The sequence below is a fragment of the Mchenga conophoros genome, linkage group LG5 (genome assembly GCF_057382185.1).
Source record: "Mchenga conophoros isolate Kocher_MC1m ecotype Shallow Benthic linkage group LG5, M_conophoros_male_GT1.1, whole genome shotgun sequence".
Classification (NCBI taxonomy): domain Eukaryota; kingdom Metazoa; phylum Chordata; class Actinopteri; order Cichliformes; family Cichlidae; genus Mchenga; species Mchenga conophoros.
In genome coordinates, this window is record NC_140530.1 from 31360361 (window position 1) to 31378487 (window position 18127).

At 40.1% G+C, this 18127-nt stretch overlaps 1 protein-coding gene across 26 annotated transcripts in view; it reads left to right on the plus strand.

Annotated features, from left to right (window-relative positions):
- eif4g3a (eukaryotic translation initiation factor 4 gamma, 3a) overlaps positions 1–18127 on the plus strand; it is a 70732-nt gene that overhangs the window by 26108 nt on the left and 26497 nt on the right. For 8 of the 26 annotated variants that reach the window (XM_085274846.1, XM_085274850.1, XM_085274859.1 and 5 more), the window contains 11 exons: positions 2768–2788; positions 3333–3356; positions 5445–5624; positions 7152–7263; positions 7448–7608; positions 10095–10220; positions 11454–11697; positions 12259–13026; positions 13831–13919; positions 16108–16396; positions 16630–16754. In XM_085274846.1, coding sequence (XP_085130972.1) covers positions 2768–2788; positions 3333–3356; positions 5445–5624; positions 7152–7263; positions 7448–7608; positions 10095–10220; positions 11454–11697; positions 12259–13026; positions 13831–13919; positions 16108–16396; positions 16630–16754 — 2139 coding nt within the window. The remainder of the gene's footprint in view (positions 1–2767; positions 2789–3332; positions 3357–5444; positions 5625–7151; positions 7264–7447; positions 7609–10094; positions 10221–11453; positions 11698–12258; positions 13027–13830; positions 13920–16107; positions 16397–16629; positions 16755–18127) is intronic. The other 18 variants (XM_085274853.1, XM_085274861.1, XM_085274864.1 and 15 more) reach the window with 9 other exon arrangements.

Below are 18127 nucleotides of genomic sequence, written 5' to 3' on the forward strand. Positions count from 1 at the left end.
GCTGCAGTCAAGAAAAGAGCCTAGAAAAATTGTGTGTGGATTGGCCCCATCTTCCTGTGGTGATAGCTGATACCTGTGTAAATAACACTGTGGATCCTGTTAGACTGTAGACACTGTGTAAACCAAAGTCAATAGGAGGCATGTTGATGTGTTCATGTCTTGCAGTTTGGGATTTATGATGTTGTGTGTGTATTACCTTGTGGATGCTAAGAGTCTTAGACATGTCTGGGTTCTGACATTCAATCCATGTGGCCTGCTGTTATCTTTGTGTTTGTTGATTCACACCACTATGATTCATGCAGCTGCCCGTTTATGAGGTTGATGTGTTATTCACACCCACTGGTCCACAAGATGTGCCCCCTGTCACTTGCTGTGTAACATCCTCACCTTCTGGTTGCTTCAGTGTAGACAAATTTCATATAGTCTATTAATAGGATGGTATCAAAGTGGAACCGGCGTGTTTACTGGCACAAACACAGACGCACGCACACATAAACAAGTGCACGCTCTGGCTGTCACAAATTGGTGCTGAAATTTCTTGTGCCACCACGGAAGTGGAATCGGAAAGAAGGAGGAGACAAACAGTGGCCTTTTATACCAACAGAGAAAACGGCTATTGTTTTAGTGAAACACACTCAATGCACTGTAAAGTGAGCATAGAGATCCAAACATTTATTTGGTCAGAAGATAAGTCTGTCTACAAATAAGCATGATTTTTACTTGCTGTTATGATTTTCAGCACATCTTCTGTCTGTATGTGTGAGAACCAAAAGAGCAGAGTTATTGGAGATTAGTTACCACTAAAATAAACATTTGTTTGCTTGAGAGTTTCTCACTGTAAATGACTCTGTAAACCTGAATTTTCAAAAATCAAAGGTTTTATTTGTATTATTTATTTATTAGATTTGAGCTGTCAAGCATGTTGATCTCATAGCAAGAAGGTCCTGGGTTTAAATCCATTGGCTCCTGGGAGCTTTCTGTGTGGACTTTTGAGTTTTTATGTTCTCCCTGTGCCTGCGTGGGTTCTCTTACACTCCAGATTTAATTTGATCATTTCAGTTTAGTTTTTTTTAGTATGAGTTTGTTTAAAATTCATTAGTTTTAGTTATATATTTTTTAAAATCATCATACAAGGGTTTTTTCTCAGGGACAAGATTTAGGAAAATCAGAAAAGATAATACGACATAATGACAGCACTTTGAAAGCAGTTGACTCACTGTCATGCAGATATCTTAAATCTCATTAAACATGCACCAAAGTCTCCTCAGGCTGGTTGTGTTGATAAATTTGACCAAACCAAATCCAAAAGATGAAAATTAAGGACATTTCCTCTATATTTTTAATTTAGTTCGTTTTCTAAGTTTGAAAAAATGTTTCAGTTTTTTCAGTTAACTCAAATATTTTGTTATAGACTAAAAACTAAAGTTAGGTAAGTTTAAATAACCCAGTGACCCTAAATGGTATGAAGATACTCACTTTCAGCATTTTCTTTTGAGTTTGAGGAGTTGGTTTTAGCAATATGTTAAAAATAGAAGTATCACAGTAAAGTAGTTCTGTTAAGAGAGAGACGCAGTACTCCTGAAGTAAAGTCTGTGGGAGAATTCTCCAGAGGGACAGCAGTGGCGAGAAACGCTATTATTAGAAGGACTTTGTTAGCAAGGTGAATCTATTGAATGTACGACTGCATTCTCCAGACACAGATACCTGCTAATTAGTGCTAAATAGCACAATTACTGATACAAACCATATTGGAAAAAAATGCCAAACAAACTGGTCAAAAATATGTATTAGGGGACTAATTCGAGTGGCTGCTACTTAACTATGTGGTAGCTGCATTGAAGCAAAAAAAATTAAACCATGAAGTTAATGAAATGCAAAAAAAAAAAAAATATTAATGGCTAGAAGAAAAGAACATTGTCATACACATCATGTGCTTTATGTTTATTTCTTTGCAAACTAAATGAATTAAGGAATGGTAGGGAATGGACCAAACCACTGCGAGGCAAATCATCTGCAAGGATGAGTACATTTTCTAACTGTGAAACGTGTTGTTTTGCATCTATAATTAACACCAGAACTGTTATAATTATCGTTGTCATTGTTTAACATGTACATATGTGATTAGTGATTTGAATTAGCTGAGGTGAAGCCTGCTGTTTTTGGTAGTTTTGCTTTGTTTTCGTATTTCATCCCAGGAGGTTGTTGCCTGGGTTTCACCTAAACTCTGGTGGCAATTCTAGTAACATATGAAGGTCAGGGGACTGAAATGAAGCCCATCTGCTCCATAATATAGACATGTGTCTGAAACTCATCGTTCATGCAGCCCGTAACACTCCCTCCTCTTGCTGAGCCAGTGATTCAGGTGACAGTGAGATCCCTCTGGTGCAGAGAAGTCCCACTTCATTGTCACGAGGGTTTAATCATCCCAATTGGCAAAGAAACCCTTTCTAAAAATGCATGTTTAAATAATAGTTATGTGCATGTTACATTGGGTGCCACATGGCAACAAGTGAAATACCGATCTGACATTTTGACTGTGACTTTTGAGTCTTTCCTGCTCTACTGCCCAATTATTACCCATCACATTTTCTGAGATTATTTTATATATATTAGTTATATATATTGCCAAAGCGATTCCGAACCAGGTACTGTGTCATTTAGATAGAAGTAATGGGACAGCTTTCTGTTGATGTGTGTGGCCGCTTAAATCTCACCAGTATGGTCTCCTATTGGCTTTTCTCTTTTTTTCCTGCTTTCAATACCCAAGGGAGGATTCAGGCCCATCCAGGTAATTTACCTCTTTGTCTAAAGTCTCTGCAGACCTGCATGGCATGACGAGGATCATGCTCAAATAATCCCATCCCTCCTGACTTTTTACCCTATACACCCCTTCATCTTCACTGCAGTGTACTCTTAGTACGGTGGACTTTCATCATCATTTTTTCCCCTATGTCCTGTCTTTTATCCCGTGGAGGATCATTAGTGGAATTTTCAGTTTATAATTTTTTAGTTTTCTCCCCATTCATTACTCATCCTCTATCACCTTGCACAGTTAAATGAACAGCATGCACAATTAGAGAGAAACTGTATATTCCCTCCCAAGTATTTGTTCTTTTAGATAATTTTTTGTCCTTTGTGAAAAGAAATGTGTTTGCTGCCTTGGAAATATGTTTTATGTTATATAGGTGACTAATTTATGTATATATGGTTACAGTCTTGTTGGGGGAGTTGTTTTAGTGATTGTTTTAAGCCTGTTTTTAAGTGACAAAGCTCCTTTGTGTTAATAATGTTCTGAATTTTTTTGTCTCTGTCTCGTTCTCTTGCTTTGCCAGCAGAGACTGATAATGACTTTTCCGGTAATTTCCCAGATTTTCACAGAGCTATTTACAATAAAGCCATTGAAGTTGATTTATTATGTTAAAGGTGATTTCCCTCCTGGATATTTTTAGACTGTTTTACAGCATTGTTTATTCTGCTCTCCATTCTGTTCTTCACTGAGGCACTCTGTGACTGTGGTTGGGTATTCCCAGCTTGAGTCCCGCTTATTTGGAAGTCGGTCACAGCTGTTGGTGGTGGTCTTTCTTCAGGCCCAGCACACAAAGTTTCAGCATATTAAATTCATTGGGCTAATCAAATACAGACCCTCTCTGATGTTTAACTTTTAAGTGATTGTGACATGTATTTGAAAAGCCACTGTAGCTGGAGTGACTGTGAGTATTGTATGTTTTTGTTTTGTTTTTCTGTTCTCTTTGACACACCAGAAAAGACCATATTTCTGCATGACGAGCAGGTCAGTGGCCTGTGTCGCACATTCTGTACAGCTGCGAGATTGGCCAAAACAAAAACCATAGTTAAGGGCTCTTAAAAGTCTGAGCTTTTACTTTTTTCTAGTTGTACATTCCAGGTAAAAAAAACTGGAAACTTTTGCTTTCCTTTAAAGTTTTTAGGGCCTTCTCCAGGAAACCATAACCAGGTCTATCTCTGGTCTTGTGATTTCTGGCAGGAGGATTGCAGCAAGAGTGAAAGTGAAGTTTTACACGACAGTATTGAGACCTGCTATGATGTATGGTTTGGAGATGGTGACGCTGCCACCAAGTCCACAGAGGTTTTTGGATGTAGTGGGTTGACGAGATAGAAGAGGATGCAAGGTTTGGGGTGGGATGGAGGCAGATGATATACTGAGGAAACCTGTAATATGAGCAGTCAAAAGAGGAACAGTTTTATCTCTCGCCTCCAGGTTGCTTATCCAGCTATACCGTGATCTTACTAATATTCATACCACAGAAAATCTCCATCTGTGTATAAATCCCAAATAAAACTGTGATTAAAAAAGGCAACAAGGGACGGATAAAATATCCGGAAGTTTGACTCAAAACAATGTATTAACACACCAATGTTTATAGTAAATAGTTTAATCTATCCCATTCATCTTGGTAGCAAATGGCAACAGGATATATTATTGACAGGAGAAACATCATGACTGCTTGATGGATTTAAAGAGGTTCCATCATTCCCAAACAGGAAAATCACCAGAATTGTGATTAAAATCATATTTTAACCCTGATTGTGTTACATTCATGAATGGAAGTGGTGTAAAGACAGTAGCATACACAACAGAACTGAAATAAAGCACAGAGAAAACAATCTTTGTTTCTTTTAATGCATCTGTGCCTTGATTAGTTTTTTCACTCTGAATTGCTAGAACAAAATTTTGTAATGAGAAAGATATGACAGCAGTCTCTTGACTCAATTTTGATCTGAGTCAAGAGATCTGACCTAAACCAAATGATCCACCACCTCAATCGTGACCATGTCGGACACTTTAACAATAGAAACATTGTGAAGCTGCCCGGGATCACGACAGCAATGTACACATGAGGTTTGACCGAGTCGGATGATTGCAGTTCTGTGCTGTGGGCATTTTTTTTTTTTAACTCAAATGTCATCTCTGTTTGAATGACTTAATCGTGCTTTTAAGGCTGCTGGTTAGATGTTTGTGGCAGGATGAAAAATTAAGGACTTGAGTGTGTAAAGTGAGCTAAATTCAGACTGGTGCCACTATGTAAATATTCATCTGATTCATCACATTTCTTGCCAGCTAAAATATGTAATCCAAACTTCAGAGAGATGTTTAGTAAATAATTCAAGGAAGAGATTATTGGTTATTTTTGGAGGAAAAGTGACATAAAAGTGTTTTTGACTTTCAGAGTGGGTCTAATGAAACAGTCTGAACTGTCTGCAGCATTGCTTTCAGGGAAAGTTGTGGTCACTGGCCTTTTTTAAGCTGCTGATAAAAACCAAATCTGGAGTAAAGGTCTAAAAGTCTACTTGCTTGTAGTTTAGAAAAAGCATGACAGACTGCTGAAATGAGACTTTGTATCTGGGGTAGTATTCAATGTCTTCTGCTGTTTCTCTCTCTATTTTTTCTGCCTTGTTATCTTCAGTTTTTTCAGAGGACTCAAATGCAGCCTGCAAGGCCCACCATCCCGACGAACACGCCCTCGATACGGCCTGGCTCACAAGCTCCCACGGCAGCCGTCTACCCCACTAATCAACCAATAATGATGACCATGGCACCCATGCCTTTCCCTTCCCCCCAGGCTGCACAGTACTACATCCCACAGGTAAAGAAGTCACTATTATAGGTACAATTAAGACTACTAAAATAGTTGCTCTATCTATTTATCAATACCATTCTTCAACTCTGATTGGGCCTTACATTTATTTTTACTTTTCAGCAAAAACATGTATCGGAAAGTTTCCACCAAGAGTATTAAAATCAACTTTTCTGTGTTATTTTAATTTGAAACTCCGATAAGAATTCAAATGATATATAATATGTAAATTAGAGCACTTCAGAGGTGGTGTTAAAATGTTTTGTTTGGAAACAGCTAGGCTAGTTGTTTGTCTGCTGTTTCCATTCTTTGTGCCAACCTCATCCAGTTTTATGGTGGCTGTATATTTAATTATTCAAACTTAAAGTGTCAGGAAAACATTTTAGACAGCACCCAGCAATAAAAATGAATGGTCATATTTAAGATTAAAGTTTTTGATTACATTAACAATTGCTTTAAGTGGCCCTAGTGTGCTTTTTGTTATTTTCTGTCATATATATTTACACTGTCATGTACCAAGAAATTGAGCTGTGCTAGTCTGTAGTGGTTAAGAAAGAGATCTCTCGAATAGAAGTAACCTCCTCTCAAGTGTATGTGGTCTCTTCCACAGAGTAGGGCAGTTACTCCTTTGCATTGAAAGCAGCTGCTGAAGTTGTTTTCAGGGTGTTTTTCTGGCACATCCATGCGGGAGAAGATCTTTGAGCTGACCGAGAGCACACGAGATAGGATGTATTTGTCAGTTAGTTTGGGAATGCCTTTGTATCCACCTGAAGGCATCTCTGGTTAGACTGCTGCCCCCATGACACAGAGTCAGAAGTGTAAAACTCAATGGATGGTTATACTATAACAGTAGTGGGTGCTTATATAAAAAGTACCCAAAGTTTCAAATAACAAGTTCGGTGAATGCAAATTTTCAGGTATGAGAGCCAAAAGCCCAAGCTTCAAACTGTTCCAAAAAGTTCTGGCTTAAAATAGAGAAGCCCCTCCCACCTGCTGTTGAAATCTTCTGTTTGAAAATGGCAGCCAATGAGAAAAGAAGTGGGCCAAAAGTAATCTGAAAGGGAGGGAAAATAGTTTATTTCAGACAGAGAATGAACAAGAGGATTACTACACGCTCTAGTGTAACATAAATGAGAATTATTTATGAACTGTGCAGTTTAATTCATGCAGAATTATTCCACTAGCATCTAAGAGTAAAACCACATGCTAGGTCTTTATGTCTTTAGCAGAGTATCAGCTATACTCATAGCTCCACATTAGATGTATAAAGTTTGCGCACCAGCAGCAGCATTGCCTTTTGTGTTATGCACAAATATTTTGCGTGTCCTCTGAACAACCCTAAAAGATCATAATAAACTGGTCTAGACAGAATTCAGTGGATTATTCAAAGGATCATCAAAAGGACCATTAAAACCCATAAAAACTCCCACAAATGCTAAAAATAAAAACGAAAAAGGACCCAAAAAATAAAAGACTAAACCGGTCAGTACATGTCTTGTTTTCATTGGTTGTCTCTCTCTTTTGTCCTCTATACAGTACCGCCCCAGTACACCCTACGTGGGACCTCCTCAACAGTATTCTGTACAGCCCCCAGGGTCTGGCACCTTCTATCCTGGACCAGGTCCAGGGGAGTACCCAGCCCCATATCGTGAGTCACTAATGCAACACATACACATGCAGTGGTAGTCCTGTACCCATAAAATCTCAGTTAATGACAGAGTAGCACAAACACTCACTAACTCTCTTGTGTGCCTACAGTGCTGTGACTGTAAGGTTTAACTAAGATGTCCTTTCTTCTGTTCTTGTTTGTCTTTTCTTGCAAATTCATTCAGATCCCCTCAGGTACCACCCACCTGTCTCACCCTCTGTCCCTGCTCCCGTTCCCACAGCTGGTCCACCCTACTTCCCAGGACAGTCTGTTTACCCCCCGTCACCCCCTATCATAGTGCCTACACCACAGCAACCTCCACCAACCAAGCGTGAGAAGAAAACAGTGAGTATCCTATTAATTCTGTAATTTTTTTAAAGGGAAAAGTTGACACAATACTTATTTCTTTTTCTTTTTTTTGGGACAAATTTCACCTCTAAGTCAGTTCACACAACATAAAAATAAGAATTTCAACGATTTCACAGTGAAAATTATTCCAACCAAGGCTGAAATTGTTTTTCTTTTTTTTTATTCACCTGCATGATTTTCGTTCAAAGCCTTTGAAGAAGATACATTGTCTATCACAAATAAAGAGATGACAGACTACTTCAATAATCTGGCATAATTCAGTGGGCATCCTTTACTTAAATATTAAAGATATTTTGTATAACTTTTACAAAACCTTTGTTAGTAATGACACCTATAACTTTTAAGTAAACTGGAATCAGCATCCTGTTGCGCACTTTTGTATAGGTGGGCGTTGGCCAAAACACTCTGGTGACAAGGCTGTAGTTTGACTAAACACTGTTTCCTTTAGGTATGCTTACAGTGGCATTTATTTGTCTCTTTGTCAGCTGGATATGCTTCATTTTTTGTCTCTGGGGCTGGAAACTGGTCATTTGTTGACGTTGGCTGGCCCCTAGCTATGACATTAGCTCGCGTTGTATCCTGTAAAGTAGCGGAAGGGAGGCACGCCGAGGATAGAGTGCTGTGAAATCGTATATGCCCCCTTTCTGATTTCTTAGTTTTTTGCACATGTCACACTTAAAGGTTTCAGATCATCAAGCAAGTTTTAATATTAGACAAAGATAACTAGACTAAATACTTCCTCTTCATAGAATAGAATCAAATAGCCTTTTAATGTCATTTTACATGTACAGTGAAATTGTGGGGACTCACACAAACTGTGCAGGAAATACAAATAGTAAGACAACAGGAACAAATAAAAACAAGAGGAATATACACAAAACAAGAGGAAGCCACACAAAAGAAGTCACACATTAAAGGGACTTTTTAATTTGTGCCTTTTCATGCTGGAGAGTTGCTGTTTTTAAATGATAATTTCATTCATTAAGGGGAAAAACTGTCCAAACCTACCTAGCCCTACATGAAAAACTAATGGTAGATTTGCATACCTTTTTTCCTCTTAATCAATTAAATCATCATTTGCAAAAGATTAAGGAATCTGAAAGAGGCTGGATACTTTCTCGTGGCACTGTAAATACCATATCACTTGGATTTTCAGGTTGACTCCATACTGGTCCTAAGCCTGGGTATTTTTTTTATTTTTTATTAAGGAAACACTTCTATCCCTAAGCAAGTAGTTGTGTCCTTTTGGTCTACTGTTCCTACTTAATTGTGTTTTAATTTAAGGTAATTAAGGTAATTCATTCATTCCTATATGTAAAGAAGGTGTGTTTTCTCTTCATGGTGGAAAGTTGGAAAGGAACTCCTCACTGTTTCTTAGGCTATGTTCACACTGCAGGCGAAAGCGCATCAAATCTGACTTTTTTGACCCTATGCGACCCATACCCGATCATGGTACGACAGTGTGAACGGCACAAATCCGATATTTTCAAATCCGATCTGGGTCACTTTCATATGCGGTACTGAATCGGATACACATCTGATGTTTCAGAAAGCGACTGCTGTGTGAACGGTCAAGTCGCATTAAATCCGTCTTTTACGTCACCGACACAAGACAGATGCCAATTATCAGTGCTGGAGAAGCGCCCAATAAGACATCGCAAGCGCTTCCTGGCCGTCCCGTGTAGATGTCAGTGAAACTGTTGGGAAGACAACGTTGGAGAAACGTGACCATTTTATTTGTACTGTATAATCTGCAGATTCTGACAGTAATCTGCAACTATCCTTTGAAGCACCGCTCCTCTCTAAAACAGCAATAAGGATAATTATTAGGCCATATGTAAATAACAAAATAACTTTATAACTTAAAGCAAATTGGGAAACGTAAAGTCCGAAACAAGTCTTTATATTAAGGCCATCAGTCAAACAATACTGTTTGGTCTGGGTCTAAACAGAGCGCCTTGTGTGACGTCTTCTTTTGCGCATGCGGGCTGCTTTGAGGGTTCACACTAGAGCGCGTTTGCTGTCACATTTTATTCGTAGTGTGAACAAGCAGACAAAAAATTGGATTTGATCAAAAAATTGGAATTGAGCATTAAGACCTGCAGTGTGAACGTAGCCTTAGTTTCCCTCGTCTCTCGTGTGTTTGTGTAGAAGTTCAGTTCACCCAACTTTTGATGGTTGACTTGTCCAGCGAGAATTATGTTGAAAAGTACCAGATATTACCGATATAACAATTTTTCTAGCGTGTACAACATACGTGTATTTGTTGAATTAAAAGCTGGTCATTATATCATCATTTACAGCCAATTTGAGTGTGAGATTCCCTCCAAGTCTGATTCCTTCCTTTCTTAGCTGATAAAATACATCACTACTGCTGATGCAGGATTGCTGTAAGACTTGAGCGCTTTAGTAAGGTCTGATTTTTTTTTTCTTCTTCTTCTTTTGTGCCATTGTCCTCCCAGATCCGTATCCGTGACCCCAATCAGGGTGGCAAGGATATCACAGAGGAGATCATGGCAGGGGGTTCAGGGAGCAGGAATTCAACGCCTCCTGTCGGCCCCCCCTCCTCTACACCAACCCCACCACAGGTATGGCTTACTCTGGAATACCCTCACTCACCTCTCACCTGCAGTAGTTACGTAGAAGTATTTAGAGAGGTGGAAGGTTTCATATTCCTTGGTTGCAGTGTGAGCTCTCTGCTCTAATCTCCTCTCTGCCACTGTGTGTGTCAGACAGGATCAGTTTATTCAGCCATCTTGCCCTATCATAAGAAATTAATGAGGGCTTTCAGCCTAGAATGTTACATGCCTGTTGTATTTTAATCAGGGCCAATATTTAAAAGTAAATCTTTGCACATTCATTATGTTCATTCCCTTGGTTTCTTAGCCTGTTTCTGGGAGCATAAAAGCTCAAAAGCTCACATAAAGATAATAACCAAGTTAGATTATTATTAAATGCCACATACAGTATGTGTAGATATGGAGGTGGTTCATAACTTGTAAATATCACTCTGCATGTGATAGTCTCATAGCAATAAGTAAGTTTGTTGTAATCTTGTTTAACAGCTCTTGTTAATCTTACACCTGCTTTTCTTCCTTTCACTGTTTCTGTTCATTCACTACCTTTTACAGTAGATTGCATATGTAATTTCTTTATACTCCTACTCCTTCCTCAGAATCCACTCAGGTTGCAGATTCTACTAACTCTGTTCAATCTATTCTTGCACAAACAAACAAAATAAAAAATTGAATTTGTTTGGCATCGTGCTTAGATAAATATGGAAATGTGTTGGTACTCATTCCTGATCTTTACATCGCCGACTACTCATACTGCTGCTTTATAAAAAATGAAAAGTAGCCCTTGTTTTATATGGAAAATCTAGTGTTCTAATGCTATTGACACATTTTAATAAATGATAAAAAAGAAAAGCCCAAATGAGACAGATTCCCTGGATTCTGAATTCTGAGAGGGATGTTAGGACTTCTTCCTCCCTGTGTCCTTCTGTGGATGTTAACAGTGTCTTTCCTCTTTTTCTCTGTCTTTTTGTGCCCCCTCCCAATTTCATTTTTAATGCATCTACCCCCTTTTCGCTGTGCTTTAATTCCGCATCGTCCTGATCTTCTCCTCTCCTCCTGCCCTTCCTCTCGCATCCCTCATTCTCCGTCTTTCTGTTTCTCCTGTCTTGTCTTTCATCTCTCCTCTTATTCTACCTCGTTGGACTCCTTATTTTTGCTTAATTCTGCATTTGGGCTTGTTTATTTGTTTGTGTGCGTGCTTGCCTGCATCTTTGTGCCTCTCTTTCTGGTTTTCTGTGTTGCTAGTTTTTATGGCCGCACCCTCATTATCCTCACATTTTCTACCTCAAATCGCAGCAGCCGAGCAGCAGCCAGACTCCGGAGCAGCAGCAGCAGCAGTCGCAGCCTCAGCCTCCTCCGCAACAGCAAACCCATCCTGGAAGCTACACGTTGGAGTCACCACAACCACCACAGTCCCAACAGTCTCAACAGCCCCAGCAGCCACAGCAGCCGTTGACAGCTGTGGCTTCAGACACCAAACCAGGGCCAGGTCTGCCCCGAACGCTTCTTTTGTCCTTAAATGTCATCTAAAACTCCCCAACACATAGGGGCCCAATCCTATTACATTACATAATACATACATGCATATGTAACTATAGGTATGTACATATGGTAAAAACATGCCATTAGGTGCTCAAAAAATACTAAAGTAATGTAATTGATGAATCAATGATTTTACTGTTCCATCCATAACAGCAACCAGTGTTTCCCTCTAGCTGTATTTCTTTTGGTGATTTTCAGATATTTTAAAGATCACTTTGACATTGCAGATTGAGTGCTTTCACTTTCATTTCACATTCAAATGAGTATTGAATTAACAGTGCCTCCTGCTCTTCCTGTAAATACCTGTAAGATTTGACAAGCTTTCACGGGAATTTCTCTGTTAACAATATCTTGTGCAAATGGTTGAACTTTGGTTGCTCTGGTTTGTTTTTTAATTTATTTATTTGGTAATGTTTTAACACAAAGGCGTGTTAATACATGATTCTGATTGGAAAAACCTTGAGCTTTGCTAACTGCATTCTGAAATCATTTTCCTTCCTCCTCTTAGATGACTTGCCAAAATTGGAGCCAGTTGCCCAGAAGTCTTCCTCACCTGGGCTTGTGCAGCCTGACGCTCCCTTGGAGAGACTGGAGGCCAACACTCCTGCATCTGAGCCCTCTCCTGCTCCCGAGCCCGAGCTTCCCTTCACTGCTTCTCTGGCACGCCCCGTCACTCTCCCAGTTGCAGTCGCCAACACTAGTGAACGTCCCTCAGCCAGGGAGTCCACTACTTCAGCATCTTCTCACAGCGCCTCCTCCTCTGCTGGGGAGAGCAAGCCCTCTTCGGCACCACCTCAGATGCCCAACACAGACAAGCCTCTTTTAGATGCCCCACGAACTTTAGCTGCCTCTCCATCGCTGGCTCCCAAGGCTTTGAACGGCCTTGCAGACTCTGGGACTGAGCTGGACACTCAAGCTCATGAGCCTTCTCTCCAGCCCCAGGCATCTGCTCCTGCTTACGGAGAGCTCTCCTCCTCTCAAACGTTGCCCTCTGATGTGAGGCCAGAGGTGCCCATTGCTGCTACGCTCTCCCCTATGGCACCTGTGGCTGTGGTGCCAGTCACCCTGACCTCAAGCCCCGTCCCAACTCTGCCAGTTATGCTCCCTCCTGGCCTTCCGCCTCTAGTGCAGGCCACAGCGGAGGCTGATGAGCTGAGCAAGTCCTTAGACACTAAAGACCTCATCTCTAGAGGAGGGGCAGAGGCACACGTTGGTGTTACTGACAGCAAAACAGAGTCCCAGCAACAAGCACTCACCAGGAAGAGTCCTATTACGGGTACTGAGTTCGTTTAAGTTCTTGATTGCATGTGGCATTTTAAAAGCGTGCTATAAACTAAGTGGCAGTGACAAGCCAATGAGTGGCTGTTTTATGAGTCCATTACTATTTTATGATGTTATACATAAATAGCTGAATTAAGTGGTCCTGTTGGGCACATCCATAAGGCACGTTTTTGCAGATGATCTCTTTTCAAACACTGTGCTAAAATAGCTGATCCTCAGTAGTCCACAATCAAACAAAACATAACACAGGAAAAGGAAAGGAAGTCAAGTCATGGAAATTAGAGGAAATATTTTTTACACTTTCTTGTTTCTACTTGTTTGGTAGCGAACACGGGCTTTTTATGAAATCTTCATTCATTTTGAGTGGCTGAATAAACTGAGGGTCATGTCTCGGCATTGCACCCACTGAATGTCGACTTTTTATTTTCATTTCTCTCTATGAATTTTGTTTGTTTTAACTGGATCTGGATGCAGACCTTTAGCTGAAATAAGCAAATTTAACCCGTCTCCCTTTAACTCAGTTTTCTTCTGGTTGTCAAAATATTCAAACTGAAGGTTAGAGCCATATTAAGGACAACTCCTCTCATTGAAATCATAGAGACAGTAGTAAAAACTGTCTGAAATGGAGCATTGATTGATAGTTTGATAAAACATAATGGGTTTGTAACTTGAGTAAAAAGATGCTTTTCTTGCCATCATTCTTACTAAATCAAATTTACCTTTTAAATCCCTCATGACTTGCTTGTTTACTGACTGGCTGCAAGTGATCTTAAGTTCCTGCGTTTCTGTTTCCCTGTAGTTAATCAGACTGCTTCTGCAATACCAAAGACCTGGAGAAAACCAAATGAAGGGACCTCTACTGGAGATGCACCTCAAAATGTGGATGAGGTAAGAAGTTGGCCTCTTAACTCATAATTCAGGATGAAGAGAGGAAAGAAAACCTAGGTATTGAGCTTGACATCAAATTGTAGATTCTTTTTTATTAGCCTCTGGAGAGAAGTGGCTTATAGTCTGTGGACGAATAAACAATCGATAATTTTTTGAGATACTGTGATATTTTTTTTTCTCCGAAATAGTTTTTATTTTGTCTTAATTCATTTAGGAGTAGTCCTGCAAAGTGTTACAGGAATGTGAGAGGGAGAGAGGAGGAAAGGCACAATTTGGGCAAAAGTTCAAGTGGAAAATGTTTCCACATGTGTGGTTAGGGAAGCAGACATAAATGACTTTGGGGTGTTGTTATCGTCAGCAAGGAGTTATCCATCATCTCCACTGCTCAGCCAGTCCACTGCATGTAAAACCATCTCCGTTCCACTCTCGTTTCCTTTCTTTTATGGTTTTGCACAGGCTTGTTGCTGTGGCGGAGTTCTAACACCGCCAAATACTGGCCAACAAATAAAGGGCTTTAAATGGCTTATTTTTAGTCTATGCTGAACAGGTTTTGAGCCGTTTTATGCAAAAAAACAAAAAGTCACACAGAGAGGTTTTAAACATAAAACCTTAGGAGTGTAGATAATAAATAAGCCTAAAAAAGTTCATTATGTGTTTCTGTTCTCAGCTCATCTCAGTGCTGGAAGCCAGAAGTTTATATGTAAAAATAGAAGGTTTAGTAACAGATACATTAGTATCGTATACACAAAGCACACTAGGAGACAAACAAATTTCCCACATGTGGGACTAATAAAGATTATCTTATCTTATCTTAAACACAAAGAGTAAAAGAGGGGGGGAAAAAGAGGAAACCCTTTACACTGACTAAAATTTTTGTGGTGTTTCAGAGTGGTGTTTCCATGCCATGTATAAGTGGTGTTTCAGAAAATATCTCCACACCTTTGGCATTGTTTGATTTGAATTTTTTTTAGGTCTCTGATGAAGGTTATACCCTGTGTGTAGCTGTCTTGTACCATGTCCTAGCATTGTTGTTTTCCCTTCCCCTGCCACCTGCTGGGCTGTGCTCACACTGCACTAAGCTGTCTGAGTACGCTTCAGTTTGTTTCTACATCTAAACTTTTGTCTGGCACCCTTGCTCCTTTTCTTTCATGGCCAAGGTTTTTTAAGAGCACGGTGAGGTTGATTTTAGGCAATTTTTAGAATTGGTGACACACCTTGTTCTAGATTTGTAAACTTTGATGAAGGTAGCTGTTAAAGCATATGAGTCCCATTCTCATGAATAGCAGTCACACTGCATGCATACCTTGGCCAAGTTCAGCTGAACCGCTTAATGTTGTTTGGGTTCTGCATGCAGCAATCACACTAATGAAATGAGATATATTGTCTGGGTGAAATGTGCTGTTATTCCCTAAGACTGCATAACTAGCCAAAAGAAAGGTGAAGAATACAGCGGGTTGTTTACTAAACAAGCTTTTCCCATACATCAGCCAAAAGTAAAAAGGTTACATCCTTATATAATAACCGATGGGAATTTATATTATAATACAAGTATTATAGTTGAGTTGATGGTAGACTGTATTTGTATTTTAATTGTTCTGCTGTATTACTCAGAGGAAGTTCGGTGTTTCCTGTTGTGCTGTTTATGTGCATAGATGGCGTCTGAGTCTCCACGATGAGGACTGCTAAAAGCACTGGGCTATTCAAATTCTAGTTAAATGACTGTGGGGACAGAGTAAAGGGAAATAAATGATACCAGCAGGATGTCTTTGAACTCTGTCACCATTTGTTTCAGTCTGTTAAAAGCAGCATGTTGTGCTTCAGTTTTTACATTTTCTTTTTTTATGAACTATCATTTTAGTGTGTAATATGTAAGGGACTTCCAGATGTTTATTTTACAGTAAATATGTATTTTTTGGGGGGGGTGGGGGCAGTTAAAACCTGTAAAATAATTTCTGAGAGAGCTGCAGAACAGCGGCTTCTCTCAACAGATTTAATATACTGGTCTATCCTGAAAATAAACAAGTAGACCTTAATTTAATCAGTGAATACCCATTTCAAAGCTAAGCTTTCATGTACAAGTGTGCCCTGCAAGTACGTTATAATTACACCTTAAAAATATATGTTTAAATGTAACCCTAACCCTAATTTGAACACGCTTGGACCTTAATGGAATCTTGCCTCCTCATAGGATGAGTCTAAGCCAGTAGATCAGCCTGCTGGAGACCAGGCTGTGCAGTCAGCTCCTCTGAGCAGCAGCCCAGCACCCCTACCATCAGCCTTCACCTCTACCCCTGCTCCTGCTTCTGGTAGCAGTCCAGAAGCTGATGGAAAGCCCACTGCTCCAGAGGAAAATGGTGAAGCAGAGTTGGAGCCAATCAGGAACGGAGCAGGCCACACCTCGGAGACGGAGAGCAGCGACAGCGGAGCCACCCCTGGAGACAAGGAGAACTCCACCGGAGCTCCTCCAGACATGGAAGGTGAGAAGGACCTCAGTCTGTGTGAACAGTGTTTTCAAATGACCCAAGGCAAAACTGAAATCCAGGGAGCAAAGGATGGAGTTCTGCATTTACAAATAAAAATATTTGTCTTTATATTTCTATATTTAGAGCTGCCTCTAAATGAAAAGCTCAGCACTTCTGCCTGTTTCTCATATCTGTTTATCCTTTTTTTCCCCCTTTACTTTCCTCTTCAATCCTGCTTGGCTGTCCAGACCTGACTGAACCCAGTGGGAAACGTCAGTATAACAGAGAGTTTCTGTTGGGCTTCCAGTTCATGCCTGCCTGCATACAGAAGCCTGAAGGGCTCCCACCGATCAGCGATGTGGTGCTGGACAAGGTAAGCTACAGATAGCCCAGCAGTCTTGCAGAATTCATAAAGCTTTAAACAGCCTGACATCTGTGTAGATAAACAGATTGCTGAAAATGTTGTCAGGTTTTTATTTTTTATTTTTGCAGATATGTGGCCTTGACAGGCCCATCTCTGTTATCTTGGGCTAAACCCCTCCTTTATTTTTTCCATTATTGTTATTTATTCCCAGAGCCAGACTTCTTGTTACCAGACTTCAGCTGACATTTAGCTAAAATCCCATATCTATCACCACTCTCTTATCACTTAAATCATTTAGTGACAAAAAAAATGATAGGTTTTGGGCATCTTTGTCTGAGGAGGGGATATTGATGTGTGCGTTATAAAGGTGCTCAGCGAGTCTTCAGGCCTCAGAACAGTAAGAAGCAAACAAAACAAAAGCATTGTCTCGTTTTAGTTGGAGGACTTTGATGGTGCAATTATTAGTATTGTCACTTCACAGTAAGAAGGCTCTTGGTTTGACCCTCCTTGTTGGTTGGGGCATTGCTGTGTGGCATTTGTGCCTGCATGAAGTCCCTGTGTTGGTTTTTCTTCCCACACAGTCCAGAAATATACTTGGTCGATTGGTGTTTCTAAACTCGCATTAAGTGCGTATGTTAGCATGTGGTTGTCTGTGTTAACGCTGTGATGGACAGGTAACTTATCCAGGTCATATCCCCCTGCTTGGACGAGGAGCTAAGAAAATGAGTGGATGGTCTTCTCTCCTCCTAAAGCAGGCTGTAGTGTGGTAGCTGGAGGCCCATGGTGGTCCTGAGGTGTATTAAATTTAGCTCTCGCTTTGGCAGTGCTTGAAGCAAGAGCTGTCCCTTTCGCTATCGATGGACTTTCGGGTGATCTGCAACTCACATAAACCGTACGAAGGAAATAAATGCAATATGATGTGGTTCTGCTCCCTTCAAAGTCACCAAAGGACTGCAGCAAAAATCCAAAAGACTGGAGTTTAAATAGCTTACACCAGTGAATGACGAGTCTTGATGGTCTCCAGCAGCATGTATTTGAAAATAAGCACAGTTGCACTCACGGCAGGGGCTGGAAGAGGTGTGCTGCTGACCCCTGATCTGAAGGTATTAACAAATGTTCTCCATGATGTAGACTAATTCCAAACAGTCCACTCTATCTCATTGATCTGAAAAATACTTGTGGTTTCAGCTTCTCAAACATGAAGTTCAAAGCGTTGTGCATTTATTGTCATTTGGGTTTTAGACTGTTGGTCGAGGAAAAAAGAACAGACTTAAAACACAGAAATCACAGCAGGCTCTGGGCATTATTCATAATGCCATTTTTTTTAAAAGATTAAAAAATAATGGTGCTGAAAACAATCATTAATTGTAGCATTAGTTTCA